The sequence below is a fragment of the Lynx rufus genome, unplaced genomic scaffold (assembly GCF_022079265.1).
Source record: "Lynx rufus isolate CCGP_SWC_20201006 ecotype Redwood Valley unplaced genomic scaffold, mLynRuf1.p SCAF_23, whole genome shotgun sequence".
In the NCBI taxonomy this organism is placed as follows: Eukaryota; Metazoa; Chordata; class Mammalia; order Carnivora; family Felidae; genus Lynx; species Lynx rufus.
In genome coordinates, this window is record NW_025814838.1 from 3,111,786 (window position 1) to 3,129,608 (window position 17,823).

General features: G+C 50.4%; 1 protein-coding gene across 1 annotated transcript in view; it reads left to right on the forward strand.

Moving 5' to 3' along the window:
- Nucleotides 1-17,823, forward strand: part of GTF3C1 (general transcription factor IIIC subunit 1) — a 74,882-nt gene that overhangs the window by 10,291 nt on the left and 46,768 nt on the right. The window contains exons 5-6 of the mRNA XM_047087124.1: nucleotides 2,700-2,796; nucleotides 7,040-7,163. Coding sequence (XP_046943080.1) covers nucleotides 2,700-2,796; nucleotides 7,040-7,163 — 221 coding nt within the window. The remainder of the gene's footprint in view (nucleotides 1-2,699; nucleotides 2,797-7,039; nucleotides 7,164-17,823) is intronic.

Sequence of the window (17,823 nt, forward strand, 5' to 3'; positions counted from 1 at the left end):
TTTTAGACAGGATGAGCACACACGTACATGCGCAAGCAGGGGAGGGGCAGAGGGAGGGAGAGAATCCTTTAAGTTTTTTTTTAAACATTTATTTATTTTTTTTTGAGAGACATAGAGCACGAGTGGGGGAGGGGCAGAGGGAGAGGGAGCCACGGAATCCGAAGCGGGTTCCAGGTTCTGAGCTGTCAGCACAGAGCCCGAAGCAGGGCTTGAACTATGAACCATCAGATCATGACCTGAACCAAAGTCGGGACGCTTGACCGACTGAGCCACCCAGGTGCCCCAAGGGAGAGAGCCTTAAGCAAGCTCCACACTGAGCATGGAGCCCAATGTAGGGTTCGATCCCACAACCCTGGGACCATCATCTGAGGCAAAATCAAGGGTTGGATGCTCAACCAACTGAGCCACCCAGGTGCCCATGACTAGCTTTTTTTTCTTTTTTCTTTTTTTTTTTAACTTTATTTATTTTGAGAGAGAGAACATGAGCACAAATGGGAGAGAGGGACGGGGGGTGGGGAGAGAGAGAGAGAGAGAGAGAGAGAGAGAGAGAGAGAATCTTAAGCAGACTCCACACTCAGTGAGGAGCCCGACGCGGGGCCTGAACTCATGAACCATCAGATCATGACCTGAACCAAAGTCAAGAGCCAGACGCTTAACTGACTGAGCTACCCAGGTGCCCTAGACTATAGCTTTTTAAAAGAGATTTACTATCTATTTTTGATTGTGAAAATAAGTCTTGCTGATTTAGAAAATTTGGAGATTATATTGAAAAGAAGGAAAAAAAATTCCTGTAACCCCATTGCCCAGCAATAGGGACTATTAACATTTTGGTGAAATTTGGGGAGGAGTATAAAAATAAAAACAAATCAGTCAAATCAGATTTGTTTTGGTGACAGAATTGAGATTGAATTGTATCCAATTTAAAATTGGCATGTTTTTCCAACACGCAACTCTCATAATCAGCCTAGATGGTGAGATGTGGAGGTTGTGCTGAGTGATCACCATGGATGATGTTGCTATTTAGCCTCGGGTCCTGGTCCAGCCAGTATAGCAGGGTGGTGAGATGTGTACATTCCCTTCTGAGGATGAGGGTTTCTGGGAGTGAGTCTCTGACTCCTTCCTGCTCCCTGTTGGGGTGACTGCCTGGCATAGGAATGGGGGAAAGCAGTGTTCCACCACGCTTAAGACAGGCCTCAGCCTGCCCTCCGGCACCTCATGGCCTCCTTGGTGAGACATCCAGAGACCAGGGTAGGGAAGGATCGAGCTGGAGTAGGCCTTGGAAAAGGTGGCCCTCGGGTGAGTAAGCGGGAGCCCCCGAGCGCCTGGCCACCAGTGCTCCACAGTGGAGTCGGGCAATGTCACGGAATCCTTGAGAGGCAGTAGGCAGGCCCTTCCTTTCCCTGGACCACGGGAAATGACTTTGATTCTCCCCTAGCCGAATGACAGAGACCTTGCCCATTACCAGTGGCCAGGCATGCTCTCCAAGTGGGAGGTGAGTGAACACTCAGGATTAAGTATAAGTTTTAAAGTCGACAATGTCCACTGCCTAGCACAGGCCTGGGCCCAAAGAAAGTGCTTGATATACATGTAGGCAGACTGTTGACTAAGGGTTTCCAGGAGTAATGATATCACTGTATTCCTGTCAAAATTCCAAATTTGTCGTCAAACCTGTATTTTAGAAATCCTACTGGAGAGAGAATCATGCTTCGACAGTTTGCATTTTATTTATTTAGTCTTACTTTCCACTAGTTAAATACAGTATCACTAGACTCCTACCTGGTGTAGGCGGCAGCTGTGGGTGGAAGAGATTAACAGTGGACTAAGTCAAGATCTGTATTTAAATCTTTGCCCCTTACTTGGGCAAAGGCACTTGTCCTCTCTGAACCACGGTTTCTTCTCCTAGAAAATGGCCATGACTCAGTGCTTGGTGTTAATTCACATGCAGTAAATATCTGTGCCTTCCTTTATCCTTTCATGTGTTGAGAGGCAGTCGAAGTGGAGAAGTGGGTGCAGACTCTGTATCCCATACATAAGCCCTCCATGACCCTGAGCTTGTGACCAGTTAAAGTCAAGATCACCTTCCCAGCTACACCCTGCCCCCAGCCTCCCCAGGCACACATAGTCGGGAGCCCGCCGCTCTCTTTCATAGCTTCCTTGGTGGCCATTAGCTTGGAAGCAGTCATTTATGATTCTATACAATAAAAATGAGGTGGGAGGTGGGCTTGATCAGGCCAGTGAAGTCAGAGTAGAGGCCAGCCTTCAGAATCAAAGGCGTCATGATACAGCGAACAGAGCGCTGGATGTGGGCAAGGACCTAGGTTCCTGTCTTGAGTCTGAAGTTTAGAAAACCTGTTTCACTTCTTTATGAAATAATCCCCTCCTTCACCAAGCGATTTATATAGAAATACCTAAGGTCCGTCCTAAACTTGATGCTATTATAAAAACATAAGGCATTTTGAAGAATCCTTACGGGTGCAGCCCAAAGGTCTAGTTTGTACACGGCCACTACCTAGGTGCCCTTGGCCATGTGACTGAGCCACTCAGAGCCGGTCTCTGCCCCACTAAGTGCGCGTTGTGGACTGGATGGTGGCCGAGACCAAAGATGAAGGTTCTGTAGTTTGGGATGTGGTCACTGAAGGCTTGCGAGGCATTCTTTAGCAATAGGTTTGACCAGACAAGCTGTTTTATGTTTCTCACAGGAGGAGCAAATATGACATCCTCATGGAGAAGCTCTCGGGTGTGCTGAGCACACGGAGTAACCAGATGGAGACCCTAGGCAGGCTGAGAGAAGAGCTGGTAAGTGCCCGGGGCTGCCTGTGCTCTGGGCTGGACTGAACTGTGCCACAGCCTGGACATCTTTGTTTAGTGTACCTTGATGGTGGCTTGTAATCAGCCCTGTTCGCAGACTTAACCGTCCTTAACCTTGAAGCGAGTGGGATCTTCCTTTGTTCCACAGAAAGAAAAAGTGCCCAGGCCTTCATCGAAGGCCTTCCTGCCCTAGGCTGGCCCCCATTTTCCCCAGGGTTTCCTCGAGGCCCTGCGGTATAAGTTCGTGTGGAATGGTGGACCTGGGTACTTAGGGGTACTTCTGTGAGCACACTTCTAATTCCATCACACTGGTTTAATACTGAAATGATAGTGTGATGGCACGGGGAGAGAAGTGCTTACCCACCGGCCTAGTCTCTGGGCCCCGCAGTAGAGGTGGGGGGAGGAGGAAAGCACGGAGGGGGCATGTGGCCTCCAGGCTGATTTGAACAGTGTTTGGTGGAGCCAGCATTAGACAGGGGAGAGAAACAAATTGCCCTGCCGGTTAGACAGCGGAACTTAAACCTGAAGTTTAAAGGCAGCCTGTTTGGGTCATAGTGATTAGCCCACAAAGGACCGTGATTTGGAATCTGATTATCAATATCAGGGTTGGGGCGCCTGGGTGGCTCAGTAGGTTAAACATCCGACTGTGGATTTCAGCTCGGGTCATAATCTCGTGGTTCGTGGGATCGAGCCCCGTGTTGGGCTTCATGCTGAGCTTGGAGCCTGCTTGGGATTCTCTCTCCCTCTCTCTCTGCCCCTCCCTGTCCCTCAAAATAAATAAACATTAAAAAAAAACAATAATCCTTGCTCCTCACCTCCTGCATTGGTGAGTGGAGCCCTCATCTCTGATTCCGTCATAGAGGGAAATGGGCCTCTTCTCTTTGTTAGATCTCCTCTACGCCCGAGCCCCTCATTTGTTCATTTATTTCTTTAGAGCTAGAGAGAGCACACGAGCAAGGAAGGGCAGAGGGAGAGAGAATCTTAAGCAGGTTCCATGCCCGACACAGAGCTCGATCTCCTACTCCCGACTGAGATCATGACCTGAGCAGAAATCAGGAGTCAGATGCTTAACTGACTGAGCCACACAGGCCCCCATGCCCAAGTCTGTTTGAGGCAGAGCTTAGGAACTGAGGCCTAGGGGTCAGATTTGGCCTATATGTTGTTAAAAGTACATTTGACCTGGCATTTTTTTTTTTTTTTTTAAACTGAGATTTCACAGACAAATCTAAGTTCCCTGCTTCCTTTGACATATCAGAGGCTCCGTCAAGCCTGGGCCTGCAGTCTCTCCTGATGGCAGTCAGCTAGAGCCAGCTGTGTGCTGGCCAGCCACCCCTCCGCCCACCCCCCCGCCAGCCCCTTCCTTCCTGCCACCTCTCAGACACCAGGCCCTTGTCATTTGTCATTACATGTGCACTGCTGTTTGTGGTCAGAAATATTTTTCGGTATCTGAGTCTCCATGAAGAGTGGAAAATGAAAGAAAAATACGTCTTTCTTTTGAGAGATTCTAGTAGAAATGAAGAAAATCCCTATTTAATAAACAAATCTCTGCCCACATTGTTCCTCATATTTCTTGTCCAGCAGACATCGGTGATTGAAACCCTCCGCCCTACTGGGTCACTCGGGCATGCGGAGACCGGGCAGGTCGGGTCCCAGGTCAGCACTGCGGACTAAGTGATACGAGTGGACTGTCACAGGGCGCTGTTCTCTTATTCCTCCAGCAGATACTTTAGTGGATGTCTGCTTTGAGTCATAACTGTGTCCTGTACTTCGATGACAAAAATTAGTGAGGATGACAGGTCTCCCACTGTCGTGGAGCAGTCTCACTGGAGAGGCAGACGTGCGAACACATGCTCAGGCTCGAAGGCGCCTCGCAGGGACGCGCTTGCTTCAGGGAGCTGGGAGAGGCTTTATAGAGCAAGTTGCCGCTGAGCTGGGCTGTGAAGAAGTGTTCCCAAAGTAGACAGACAAGAAATGGCAACTCGGGCACGGGAGGGTGGCTCCAGCAGGTTGTTAGAGGCGCAGTAACCGAGCCGTCGCCAGGCGGCAGTGTGCTCAGGCAGGAGGAACGACAATGTGGCTGGAGCGCTAAGAAAGGTCTAGTGCACCGGGCTGAGGGGCTGGTTTGTGGCCTTCAGCCTCATAAACCACCGGTGGCAGTTCAGAGACGGAGAAGTTACGAGGAGGGAAGAGTGTTTATAGGAAATGAACCTGGCAGAAGAAGAGAGATTGGAGGTGTGAGTGGCAAGGTGGATGCTGTTGACTCTGGCCGGGGGTGATGACCGCTAGAAGGGAGATGTTTTGGAGAGGAGCTAGCAGGGCGGAGTGAGCGCCTGAGGCCAGGACATGGAGGTGAGTGAAAGAGAAGGAGTCTTGCTGTCCGGCTTGAGTAATGGCTCCTCATTGAAGCCGATGGGGCTGGAGGGCAGGCTCCCGAGAGCAGGGACCGGGGACCAGCGACCGTGCCTGTTTGTTCATTGCTGAAGCCCCACCAGGCGGACGCTGCCTGGCCCATGGTAGGCGCTCAGTAAGTATTTGTGGAATGAGTGTCTGAATAAAGTAGGGAGTTCAGAAGGAGGAACACGTTTGCACGAGGACGAGGCGCATGACAAATTTGATGTTAGGATTTGCTGAGCGTGACGGTCTTCTGGGACTTTGACTTAGTGATGTCTCATCGGCAGCCGGAAACAGGGTCAGAGGAAGCGGAGCAGGATTTGGTGAATAATTAGCCAACACGTGAGGTTGATGCCATGAATAGGCATGCTGTCCTTTGGGGGGAGTGGGGGAGGCTCACACTGCCTCTTTCCCTTGTTGCTGGGCAGATTGTGCGAGACCCTGATGGCAGACCCCCCGGAGGGCAGGACTCCATCATCCTCTCCCGCGCTTGGGATCGTCCAGGACGTAGGACCCTATGTTAGGGGCTGGGGTTTGATGGATGAGCTTCCGTAGGGTCTTTCCATGATGCCGAGGGCACAGCTAGATTAACAAGAGATCCCATTTACAAGCCGGTGGCTTCGGATGAGCCATATGTAAGTCATCTGTAATTCCTTGATAGCCGTATGTCCTCCTGCCCGAGGGCTGGGGCACTGGCTGCTCTGAGAGTTGATCACATATGTGGTGGCGGCAGCCCGCAGACATCTCACTCCCTCTCTCTCCCCCAGAGAGTGAGAGGAAACCCGTAAGACTCCACTAAAGGCTCTTAGTGGTAAGTGCCTCCTGTCATTCAGCCCACGGCCTACAGCAGCCGGAACTGGCCTCATGACTCCAGGGGTGGCCAAGTCAATGCTCGTCGCAGCCAGGATGGATTTATGAACAAATGAAACAGGCCGAGTGTAAAAAATGTTTTTGCTCTCGGTATGGATTCAAGAAATATGTAACCCTCCTGGTAACTACTGTAGGAGAAGACAGCACATAACTGGTGACCTTCAACTCCAATGTACCAGAGGCTGATGGGGCCACCGTGCATGGGCCTGCCTGTCGTGGCTCCCTCTGACTGCTGCTCTGAGGAACCCCAGTCCTAGGATTTGTTGCTGGATTTTTTTTCTAGGAGAAGCTAGAACCTGCTTCGTATATATATACACACACATATATATGTTTATATATGTTTATATGATATATATACACACAAACCTGCATATGTATGAAATCTCTCACTTTCCAACGTTGGCAAGTAAATCAGTTATTTTCAAAAACATGCAGATGGAAAAGCATGGCCTGCACTGGAGGCTGCACATCAGTAACCCCTGCAGTTGGGGACACGTAGGGTCATTATGGGCACGTTGCCTTGCAGAGCTGTGAGCGGTGGGGCGCACGTGATCATCCTCACGTTGTGGAAACTTCACTGATAGACTACAATTTTCTTTCTCCTGAATCTTTTTTTCTGTTTGTTCCATTGCCTGTGAGAGGTGTGTGTGTGTGTGTGTGTGTGTGTTAATGATACACTTCCTTGGTTAGAAAACCAAACCACTGAAAAAGTATACAGCGAAAAGCCTCCTGGCTCTGCTCCCATCTGCCTCACTCCCACCCCTATGTATCCATTTATAGAATCATCTACACCTTCTTCTGTTCCCTTGACAGCATAGCTTGGAGTCTTTCCTCATTAGCCCCTCCAGTGTTTCGTCGCTCAAGATAATCGGTTAACTCAGGTCCTGAGCCTGTGTTCGTTCACATGACTTTAGTGGTCGCAAACACCGTGCTCGTATCTGATGGCAGCTCTTAAATTGTGTGTTGGCAGGGGCTGTGCGAAAGGACGTTTAAGCGGCTGTACCAGTACATGCTGAATGCTGGCCTCGCGAAGGTGGTGTCTCTCCCCTTACAAGAGATTCACCCTGAGTGTGGACCTTGTAAGACAAAGAAAGGTAAAGAGTCTCAGCCTCTGTTCCCTTGGCTGCGCAGACGGCTTTCTCTTCTCCCCTCCAAGCTCCAGCCTTTCTGTGTCACTACGTTTGGCCTTGCGGTGGGAGGACTTCACGTACTTGGTCGAGTCTTCATTCCTCAGTGCCTGACTTAGGATCTCCTGTAGCAAAAGTGCTCAGGAAATGTTTGCTGGATGAAAGCAACCCTAAGGGCCCGCACCCATCTCCGTGTCGGTGTCCCTCCAACATCTCTGCTCCGTGGCGTCCAAAATCAAGTTCGTGTTTTCCTTCTTACGCTAAGCCACTGTTCATTCCAGCATTTGGAAGTCCCTCAGCTGTGTTGCATGATCTCATTCTGTAGCCCTTGCGAGGTAGGTGGTAGGGTCACCTTTTAGGTGTAAGAAAATAAAACTTAAGAGGTGCTAGTAACTTACAAAAGGTTGAGCAATCGTAAGTGACAGATGTGGGATTCGAGCCTTCCAAGAGAATTAAACTAAGGACAAGAGACTATAAAACTTTAAAAACCTTCCTTAGTGCTTTATTTTTCTCTATCCTTGATTTTTACACCATGCTGTTCCTGACCAACCGAAGTCATTTTAAAGAGCCGAGGGTCAGAGCTTTCAGTGAAAGATGATAGATGGAGTATACTCATGTATCTGCACTCTCCCCAAACTCCTCCCTAGTGACAACAAGGGATAGAAAAGGAATAAACCAGCAGGTACAAAGAGGCTAGGGCAGGAATGACAGCACAGAGTCAACAGTATTCTGGTGCTCGAGGCAGATGAACACGTGGTAACAGACTGAGCGGCCTGGGGAACCTGAATGCCTGTGTATGGCAAGAGCCAAGGATTGATGCCTCCACACCCGAAATTAACTAAAAATGTGGAGATCCCAGGTACCCTTGAGCACAAGTTTGGATGGTGCCAGAGACGAGGGGGTTGGTTGGCAGCGTGTGCAAGAAGCTGCCGCTTCCCCAGGTCCCCTCCCTTGCTTTGCATGGCCGGGGTAGAAGTCCTTTCCCACACAAGTCTGGGCTTATCTCAGGATAAGATGCATGAGAGCGTCTCTGGGCTGGCAGACCCAGCCGGGGACAGGGTGCCGTGCTGGCAATGGGACACAAAAAGGTGAGAGTCCCCTCACTGCGGTCCCCCCATGTGGCTCCTGAACATTGGCGGCCAGACTTACCGTCCCCTAGGCCGGAGGCTGGAGGCTGCTTTCCTGCAGAGACCGACCTGTCCGAGAAACGTCCTCCAGATGCTGAAATCTAGGGGTATCCCAGCAACACAGCGGGCCCCTGCCCGCTCACCGTTCCTGGAACCCCACACCATGACAGCCTCTCCCCTGCTCCTCCTCACCCTGCACGACATCCAGAACACAGGCTCCAGGCAGCAACTGAATACTTCCCTGAACATCTGAGAACTCTAACAGGAATGTAAGAGAGACAAGTGGGGGAACTAGGAACAAAGTGAGGAGCAGAGGAAAGCCTGGAAGGACTTGCAGAGAGGAGGCGTCGCATCCGTGAAAACACAGCGAGAAGCTGTAAAGGGGGGACGGACGGAAGATAAAAAAGAGCTGTTGGAAATAGAAGAAATCAGCTTATCGCAATGAAAGAGTTAGCGGGAGGGAAGGTGGTAAGATAAAGTTGAGAAGGATCTCAGAAACTCAAAAGAGGCGGGAAGTAGAGCTCAGTTGAAAACAAGATGCTAAGCCTCGAAGGTCCGACAGCCCGCACGACGGGCTCACAGTGGGGGAGACGGAATGTGGGCAGGGGAGGAGAGGGGAGGAGGTGATGAGAAATGACACAAGGGATTCTCCTAGATCTGCAGCACGGAGGTTCTAGAGCAAGAGACCTATCAGGTGCCTAGCATGAAGAACATAACAGAAACCCACACCAACACCCACCATCCCGGAACTTGAGAAACCCAGAGCCAAAGAGCCTCCACAGAGGAGACGTCAGACTTCCCGGGAGTCACCGAAGCTGGGCGGCCTTGGAGCAGTGCTTTCCTTCTGAAGGGAATGGACTTTCAGTCTGGAGTTCCTTTATTCAGCTTTTGCATCGATGCGCTGTGAAAATCAGGAATCTGAAACCGCTCGTCTCCCATGTTCCCTTTCAGGAAGCTGCAGGAGGATGCCCACCGTCAAACAGCAGACTGAAACAAGAGGCGGGGAAAATGGGGTCCAGGGAGTGAGGAGACCAGGAGAAACATGGGAAGGTGGTGAAGGGAAGTCACCATGACCGGCACGAGGGCAGCCCGTCCACAGGGGAGCAGGAGAAGGGGGCTCCAGGAGGGACGGAAGTCCACGCAAAGGATCAGTTGCCCGGTGGGTGTGAATGTGTTTAGAGAAGGTTGTATGTCGGCAGAGAGTCTGCGTGTGAATTAGTGACAGGTACACAGAAAACCAAGCCAGTGGGAAAAAATGAAGTTATTAATTCCAGGAAAACCAAAAGGTGTATGAGAAAAAAAGGTTGGGGCCTGTAAGCTTGACTTTGTGGGCAACCTATCAGTCACTGCCCACCCTAACTGGCTCCCTGTATCTGAGAAAAGTCTCAGATGGGGAGAGGAGATGGGAACACACCGATATTATCATCCAACAGGTGAATAAACCAGGGAAGGAGCCCCCAGGGGCGTAGGGGAAGCTCCTAGAGGGCACCTCCCCTTTGAGTCCCTTCAGTGCCGAGTGCACACGTGACTGGTTGGATACCTGGCATCCCTCTTCTCAGGAACGGGTGGGCGGCATCAGCCTTTTGAGGAGGAAGAACACCGGGAAGTACTGCTGGGTCCTGTGGCCGGGACAAAAGTCCCAGGCTTAAGTGCATTTGACTCGAAGTGGGATTATCTGAATGCTTAAAATAGTCATTGCCTGTGGGTCTGTTAATCTTTTTTTTTTTTTTTTTTTTTTTAATTTTAGAGTGTAAGCAGGGGAGGGGGCAGAGGAAGAGAATCTTTTTTTTTTAATGTTTATTTATTTTGAGAGAAGGAGCGTGCACACACACATATACACACGTGGGGGAGGGGCAGAGAGGAAGAGAGAGAATCCCATGCAGGCTCCATGCTGTCAGCACAGAGCCCAACATGGGGCTCGATCTCACAAACCACAAGATCATGACCTGAGCCAAAATCAAGAGCCTGACGCTTAACCGACTAAGCCACTCAGGTGCACCCCCTCTTTTTAATTTGAGAGAGAAACTGCATGTGAGTCGGAGGGAAAGGAGTAGAGGGAGAAAGGATCTTAAGCAGGCTCCAGGCTCAGCATGGAGCCTGACTCAGGGCTCAATCCCATGACCCTGGGATCATGACCTGAGCCTAAATCAAGAGTCAGATGCTCAACTGACTAAGCCACCCAGGCGCCCCAAGAGAGAGAGAATCTTTTTTTTTTTTAATTAATTTATTTTAATTTTGAGAAAGAGAGAACACGAATAGGGGAGGGGCAGAGAGACAGACAGAATCTGGAGCAGGCTCATTGCCGTCAGCACTGAGCCCGATGTGGGGCTCGAACTCACAAACCATGAGATCATGACCTGAGCTGAAATCAAGAGTCAGATGCTCAACCAGCTGAGCCACCTAGGCGCCCCGAGAGAAAGAATCTTGAGCAGGCTCCATACTCAGCATGGAGCCCAACTCCGGGCCGAATCCCATGACCCTGGGATTATGATCTGAGCCAAAATCAAGGCTCAGACACTCAATGACTCAGCCATCTAAGCGCCCTTAATCATCTTTATTTCCTGATTTCTTGCAAAGAAGACATTAAAAATAAACAGACTGGATTGATTATATTTTTAAAGTAGAGAAACTAAGAAGGAAATGCCCTTAAATAACCTTTCTTGCTGGGCGGGCAGCCACGGAGCAAAGCTTCTCCCAGGCTTGAGGTCCCTGGAAATTCAAGCCAGCCGCTTGCAACTGAGACACCTGAGTGAACTTTGATGTAAGACAGCCCTGGGTCAGAATTCTTATTTTGTCACTTCCTGTTGGGGTGACTCTCAGCAAATTTTGACCTCTCTGTACCTCAGTTTCCTGAGCAGGGTTTTCTGGAGATAATAATACAACTTTCCAGAGTGTCATGGGGCTGCCAGAAAACCGTGCACACACAGCGGGGGCCACAGAATGGTAACGGCCACATGTAGCAATGTATTTTGCTTGGCTCACAGCATCTGTTTTCATTGGGTAGGTTACCGGTCTTTTAAAAATCAGAAATTGCACCTAAGAAGTCAGCCTTTCAACTTGCCTGCACAAATGAAATTAGGCAACGTGAAACTGCATTTCTTTAATAGTAAAGGGTCAGGCCCCATTCCCCAAGGACACCCCGCTTCCTGCTATGTAGCCCATAGCCAGCTTCACTCTGGTATGTCATTGACCTGACCCTGGAAGGTGTGTCTGTGGTCGGGGTTTTCTTGAGGCCTGGTGCTGGGACTAGAAGCTTCCGAGACTGGGTACTGATGGTAATGATGGCTTTGGCTCCTTCTGCAGGGTTTAGTGGGCAGGCACCTAAGACAATGACGATTGGAAATTTTAGATTGTCACCCACAAGCACGGTGAGCCCATTCTGACTGTCCAGGGGGCTCATCTCTCCCCGGTGGGCTTGTCACCCACCTTCTGCTGCTCAGGTTTATCGACTGGGTTCCCCTGACTTCCTCTGTCACGCTGTGATTTGGTTGTTTGTGTGACTTTTTTCCACTAAGTAGCTTCTTGAGAGCAGCCACCACACTCCTCACATCCCTTCTATCCTTGAGACCCGTGCAGGGTCTGCTTGGAACAGAGTAGGGCTAAGCAAATGCTTAGCAAATTTAATTTAATTAGGTAGCACTTCAGTTACTTTCCTTGGGCAGGAGACAAGGGATGAAGGCACAGTTTTAGTCTTTTTTGCCTTGTGTGTCATCCCACTTTGCAGAATTAATATAAACCTTCCCTCTAAGGCCTTAGGGAGCAGACAAGACTTAATAAGTAAAGATGAGGGATTACTTCGTATAAATTTACAGGTGTGCTTGGATATATACGAGTTGTTTCTAAAAGCTGTAAATAGTTTGGATTTCACATATTTCAAATACATTACAGTAAGCTGCAGTGATCTGCTTTGCAGAAAGGCGGGGTGGGGTGGGGGGAGTCTGAGTAATGAAAACAGTCACCCTGAACTGATCTGTTTTGCAAATTTGGATTATAGTCTTCAAGAGTGGACTAGTCAGACTGTATTTATTCAGTTGGGCTGAGAACAAAAGGGAAGAGAAAGAGAAGTTAATGGCGTGATCCTTCATAAAATAATGGCAACTGGAAGCAGTTGACAGAAGTCGTGCCCCGCCCCCCCACCCCCCACCCCCGCGGCTAATGATGGAGGCGGTCAGTCAGCGGGTTTTCCAGGTTGGGTGACGAGGCGGGTCCAGCATTAAAGAGGATGGGGGAGGGGCCCTAGCATCTGTATCACCCTGTTCGTGATGTAGCTATTAACCCAGGGCCCTTAAAAAATAAGGAACAAGTTCAACAAGACAGCGGGACACGAGATCAATATACAAAAATCAGTTGTATTTCCGTTCATTGATAACAGGCAACCCAAAAATGAAATCAAGAAAACAGTTCTCCCATCAGCATCAAAAAGAATAAAATACTTGGGAATACATTCAAGCAAAACAAGCATAAAAACATATACTCTGAGAATGACAAAACATTGTTGACCAAAATTTCAGATCTAAGCAAGAGGGAAAACCTCCCTTGTTCACGGATCTGGAGAGGTAGCCTAGTTCAGATGGCTGCACTCCCCGAATTAGCAGAACCCCAGCTGACCTATGTGTAAACATTGCCAAGCTAATCCAAAGTTCATCTGGAATTGCAAGGTGCCCGGAAAGTTAATCCTGGGAAACAAGAATCAAACACTGTGGGAAGACTCACACTTCCCAATTTCAAAACCACTACAAAGCAGCAATAATCAAGCCAGCACGGTACCGGCACAGAGATAGAGACCACGGAGTAGAGCCGACAGTCCGGAGGTACACCTACACATCGATGGTCGGCTGATGTTCAACAAGGGCTGCAAAACCATTCGATGGAGAAAGAAGCCATTCACAAGAGGCCATTACAGCGTGATTCCATTTTGATGAAAGTTCAGGATAGGGAATCCGGAAGGAGATTAATAAGTGCTTAGGGCTACGGGGTGGCCACACGGGTGCCAGCGGCTACAAGGTTTGAGGCAGTGAGGACATTCTAAAACGGCCTGGTGACAGGTTGACAGGTGCACGTACCTGGGAATACACTACATCACCACCGACTTGTACGCTTCTCATGGTGAATGGAGTGGAATAGGAATTGTAGCTCAATAAAGCTGTTAAAAATTAAAGTAAAACCAGCAAGCACTTGTAACAGGGTACAGCAAACTTAAGATCATTCAAATGGCACAAGGCGACATTTAAAAAGTTCTAGTAGGATTCAAGTATACGAGCTAAGAAAAAAGAGAAATGAGCCATATCAAGAAGGATTAACACACAATAAAATAAAGGTTTAAAAGAGTTTTGGAACCAGGAGAGTAGAATTAAAAAGAACGAAGATCAGAAACACAGAAAGGATAAAAGGTGAGCATAAACATAAAAAGAATAGAAGAAGGTTGTCAGGCCGAGTTTAAAGCCTAGCAAATTAGTGGTGCTGGGGGAAAACCAGTTAAATCGGTTAAAAATAGCAAGATCTCTTTAAGTTAAAAGTGACAAAGTTGATCCAAGGATGCTAGCTAAAAAATGAAGGGTAATTACTCTCAGTAATATTTCTGATAAATGAAAGAAACAGACACTTTATGGCAAAAGCGATTAAAGGCAAGAACCTCAAAGAGTAGGAGTAAAACACCCCAGTGGCATAATTCCAGGCCACGTTCCTGCTGTCCAGGAGGGAACTTGTACTGAAGCCTGCTGACCATGAGGGAATGTTCCGTCAACCTCCCTGAGCAGGAAAACGTGCCTGTCCAGGCTGTGCTAGGGGAGGGGGAGGCTGGTGGCAAGTGCAAGGGGAGTGGGGCAGGGGGAGAATTCTGGAGAATCGGACTGGGGCAGATGGCAGTCGATGTGCCAGAGATGTGGGGAGGGCCTGGCCAGGTTCTTTGGGCTTGCAAGAGCCCAGAGGCCAGTGCAAGGACTTGTGACTCGTGACTGGCCGCACGGGTGACCAGCTGGCCACAGGTTGGCGAGGGGCCAGTAAAGTGACTGAGATGTGTCTGCTGAGCACCTGGCTCAGAGCCCTCAAGAAAAGTGCACGGTTTACCCCAGCCCTTTCCATCTGTGGGTCTGTAAGAACTTTGGGGGCCTAACCGAGTCCATCAGTAACTCAGCCCAAGGGCTTGGGAGGTAGTCCCTACCCTGGGTATTTAATGGTGGCTCTGGAACTCTCTCAACCGAGGACATTTCTACAGTGTCCTGAAGTTCGTGAGCCCTCTGCATGCATGTATGTGATTGTCCGTGCCCTTGTTACCTTGTGCAGTTAGCGAGGGAAACCTTAGATCCTGTGGGCTTATCTTAGGGCGTGAAAAAGAAGGTACCAGGGGAGATTCTGCCATTTTGTAACCCCATCCTGTTAGTCTTGGAGCCAGGAGAGAGATGGGAAAGCCATCCAGATAACATGTCAGGCTCTATGCCAAGTGTTCGTGCTGTGTTCTGATCCTTTTGGCCACCCCATCGTGCGGGTGCCCTCTTCTTTTTCTTCCCTTCACTGATCAGAAAACCAGAGCGCAGATCCCTTGCTTCAGGTCCTAGAGCTAGGTTCTGTGGGGGGTTGAGCACAGAAGGTGCGAGTCTCTAACCAGGGCCCTCTGCTGCCTCCCTGACAGATGACAGGGGTGACTGGATGGGCGGTGGAAGCTGGCGGGCAGGGGCGGGGCTGAAGGTGGGGCCAGCCGAGGACAGCTGTCCCAGGGGCAGGAAGAGTCGGGAGATGTGGACTACCCCTGCGGACCATCTTCCACATCCACCGTGGAAATAACTTCGAGTCATGCCTACGGAATAAAAGCAAATATGCATAGAAAGTGAAAACTACAATATCCATCGCTTGGCCTGGAAGCCTTTGGCAGTCGGTCTTCCCCTTCAGTCCCGCCCTCCCACCACCCCTGCCCGCCTCGGTGCCTCTGCCCGTGCCTTCCTCCCGCCTCGACAACTGCGTATCCTCTAGCGTCCCGCTTTGGGGCCACCCTCGGTACCTCCTCCCCCCACGCTGCCTGGCCCCACATGCCTCCCCGCTCCCCAGCATCGTGCATGCGGGCGGTAGAGCCCTGCCTCATAGCTTCTTTCTCTGTAGTCACTGAGCACTTAGCGTGTTTAGGGGTGAAGCTGAGCACCTTACCTGCATTTACTCCTGTAGTCCTTCTCAGCAGGTTAGTCTAGACATGCCGTTAGAAGTGTGCCCATTTTATAGATGAGGAGCCGGAGGCTCAGAGAGGTTAGCAGATTGCCCAGGGAGAATCAGTCAGAACTGAAATCCGGGCTTGTGTTGAAACCTCAGCAGACGGCCCACCTGCGCTCTCCAGCCTCTGTCTCAGACGCCACCCTCTGCAGGGCAGGAACCCTGCCGTCTTCGTCCTCCTGTGTTCTGGGCCCAACGCACAGCAGGTGCCTGAAATTGAATTCGAGCCCCCAGGCAATCTCCTGGTATTTTCGGCCCGGGTGATGGGCTATGACCCTTGGTCCTCAGAAGCTGTGTTTTCCTAAGGTTGCTGTAGCGATAATAGTAACAAAAGCGGGAGCAAGTGCCGCCTGCTTGTGTGCCCGGCGCGGTCCTGGGGAGGAAGATCCTGTTCCTGTCCCCATTTACTAGTGAACGGCCGAGGCACAGACTGGTCTTCTCCCTTCACCATGGTTATCCAGCTGGTGAGTGGCAGAGGCAGGTTCTCACCAGAGGGAGACTCCAGAGCCCGTGTTTCTAACCCATCCCATCACCCTGGCGTGTGGGCAGCAGCACCCCCCTCCGCCACTGAGTGCAGTCCTGGACTCTTTGTGTCCCCTGGGCGTGCTTCTCATTTCAGTGTCTGGACTGCCTGAATGACTCCCGAGCACTGACCAGCCTAGGCCCGTCCAGGGGTGCGTGCGTGTGCGTGCGTGTGTGGGAGGTGAGACAGGAGCAAAGCACTGAATTTGCATACCTCCCCCTGGCTTACTGTCCCTTCACTGGTGACTCTTCCAGAGCACATCTGTCCTGGTGCTCATTCGTTCCCATCTTGCTCTTGCTTTCTCCCAGGTTAACCACTTGGGGAGCAGCGCTCTGCCCCGTGGCCAGGTGAGATCTTCCCTGGGGGTGTGAGAAACACAGGCTGTTGGTTCCACTTCGTAGCAGCTTGGGGTTTTCCTTTACAGTGAGCGGTGTTTTCTGATAGAAATTGGAAGTTCTAGCCCAGGCGGGTTGCCTAGTGTGGAAAAAAGGCCACTTTCTAGGTCCAAGACGTCCAATTGGGTCCCTTGACCCCTCTGAGCCTCAGTTTCCTTTTTCATGGAATGGTAGTGGTTACTTGCAGAATCCACACGACGATTCAGATAGCATCTGAAACCACCTCCCGCAGTGCCTGGTGCATCCCGGATGCTCAGTAAGGATTCCTCCCTCCCGCCTTCTTTTCTGGGTCTTCAGAATGTCTAAGTGAAGCCATTCTTTCTTCATGCCAAGGCAAGCCCATCTGGGTCTTTGACACAAAAGAACGGTGTGATTGGTTTGTGTTGAACTGCTGACATTGGTGCACACTGTGTCTTTAAGATGCCTGAAACTCCTCATGCTTGACTGCGTGTGCAGTGATCTGGCTGGCTCTCTCTCTCTCCTGCCTTCCGTTCCCGGGAAGTAAGCCCCGCACCCAGGGATCGGCGGTTGCCATTAACAGACCCGTGACTTCTCCGCTAGAGTGTTTAGTCACTGAGGCGGCCGCTCAGATGGCGTGACGGGCGCTACTCACGCTGTGTGCGTGTGCTGACCAGGGTCTCACTCTGGCCCCTTCTGCTGTGGCTTCTGCTGACTTACAGTCTGGAACAGGCTTCTGAGAATTTGCCTTAAAAATAGGCAAATGTGAGCTGAAGGGACTTCAATACTAAAAATTGACATTTTGAGGCTGTTTAAACTCCAGAGCTATGGGAAAGGTGTATGAGGCTGCTGCAGTCACGAGCCACAGACCACACCGTGTGGCGTCCTTCACCTGCCTTATCTCTTGCAATTCTCCCCACCACCCCCTGAGGCTAGACGTTCTCCTTAGCCTTAGTTTACAGGCAAGTCCGTTGAAGCTGAGGGAAGTCACCCAGTTTGCTCAGGTTTGCACACCGGCTCTGGAAGAAGAGTCCAGATTCTTTTCTTTTTTTTTCCTTTTTAATGTTTATTGATTTTTGAGAGAGAGACAGAGTGCAAGTGGGGAAGGGGCAGGGAGAGAAGGAGACACGGAATCGGAAGCAGGCTCCAGGCCCTGAGCTGTCGGCACAGAGCCCGACACGGGGCTTGAACTCGTGAACTGCAAGATCGGGACCTGAGCCAAAGTTGGACGCTCAAACAACTGAGCCACCCAGGCGCGCCAAGAGTCCAGATCCTTAACCACGATGCACGCTACCTGTCTAACACGAAATTTTCCAAAGTAAGGGTACATTTGACACAGCATGGGGAAATGGACGTGTTTCTGCGATCAGTGTTTTGAGAAAGACCAGAGACAGACAGCTTGGGGTTTGCTTGTCTGATGGCTCCAG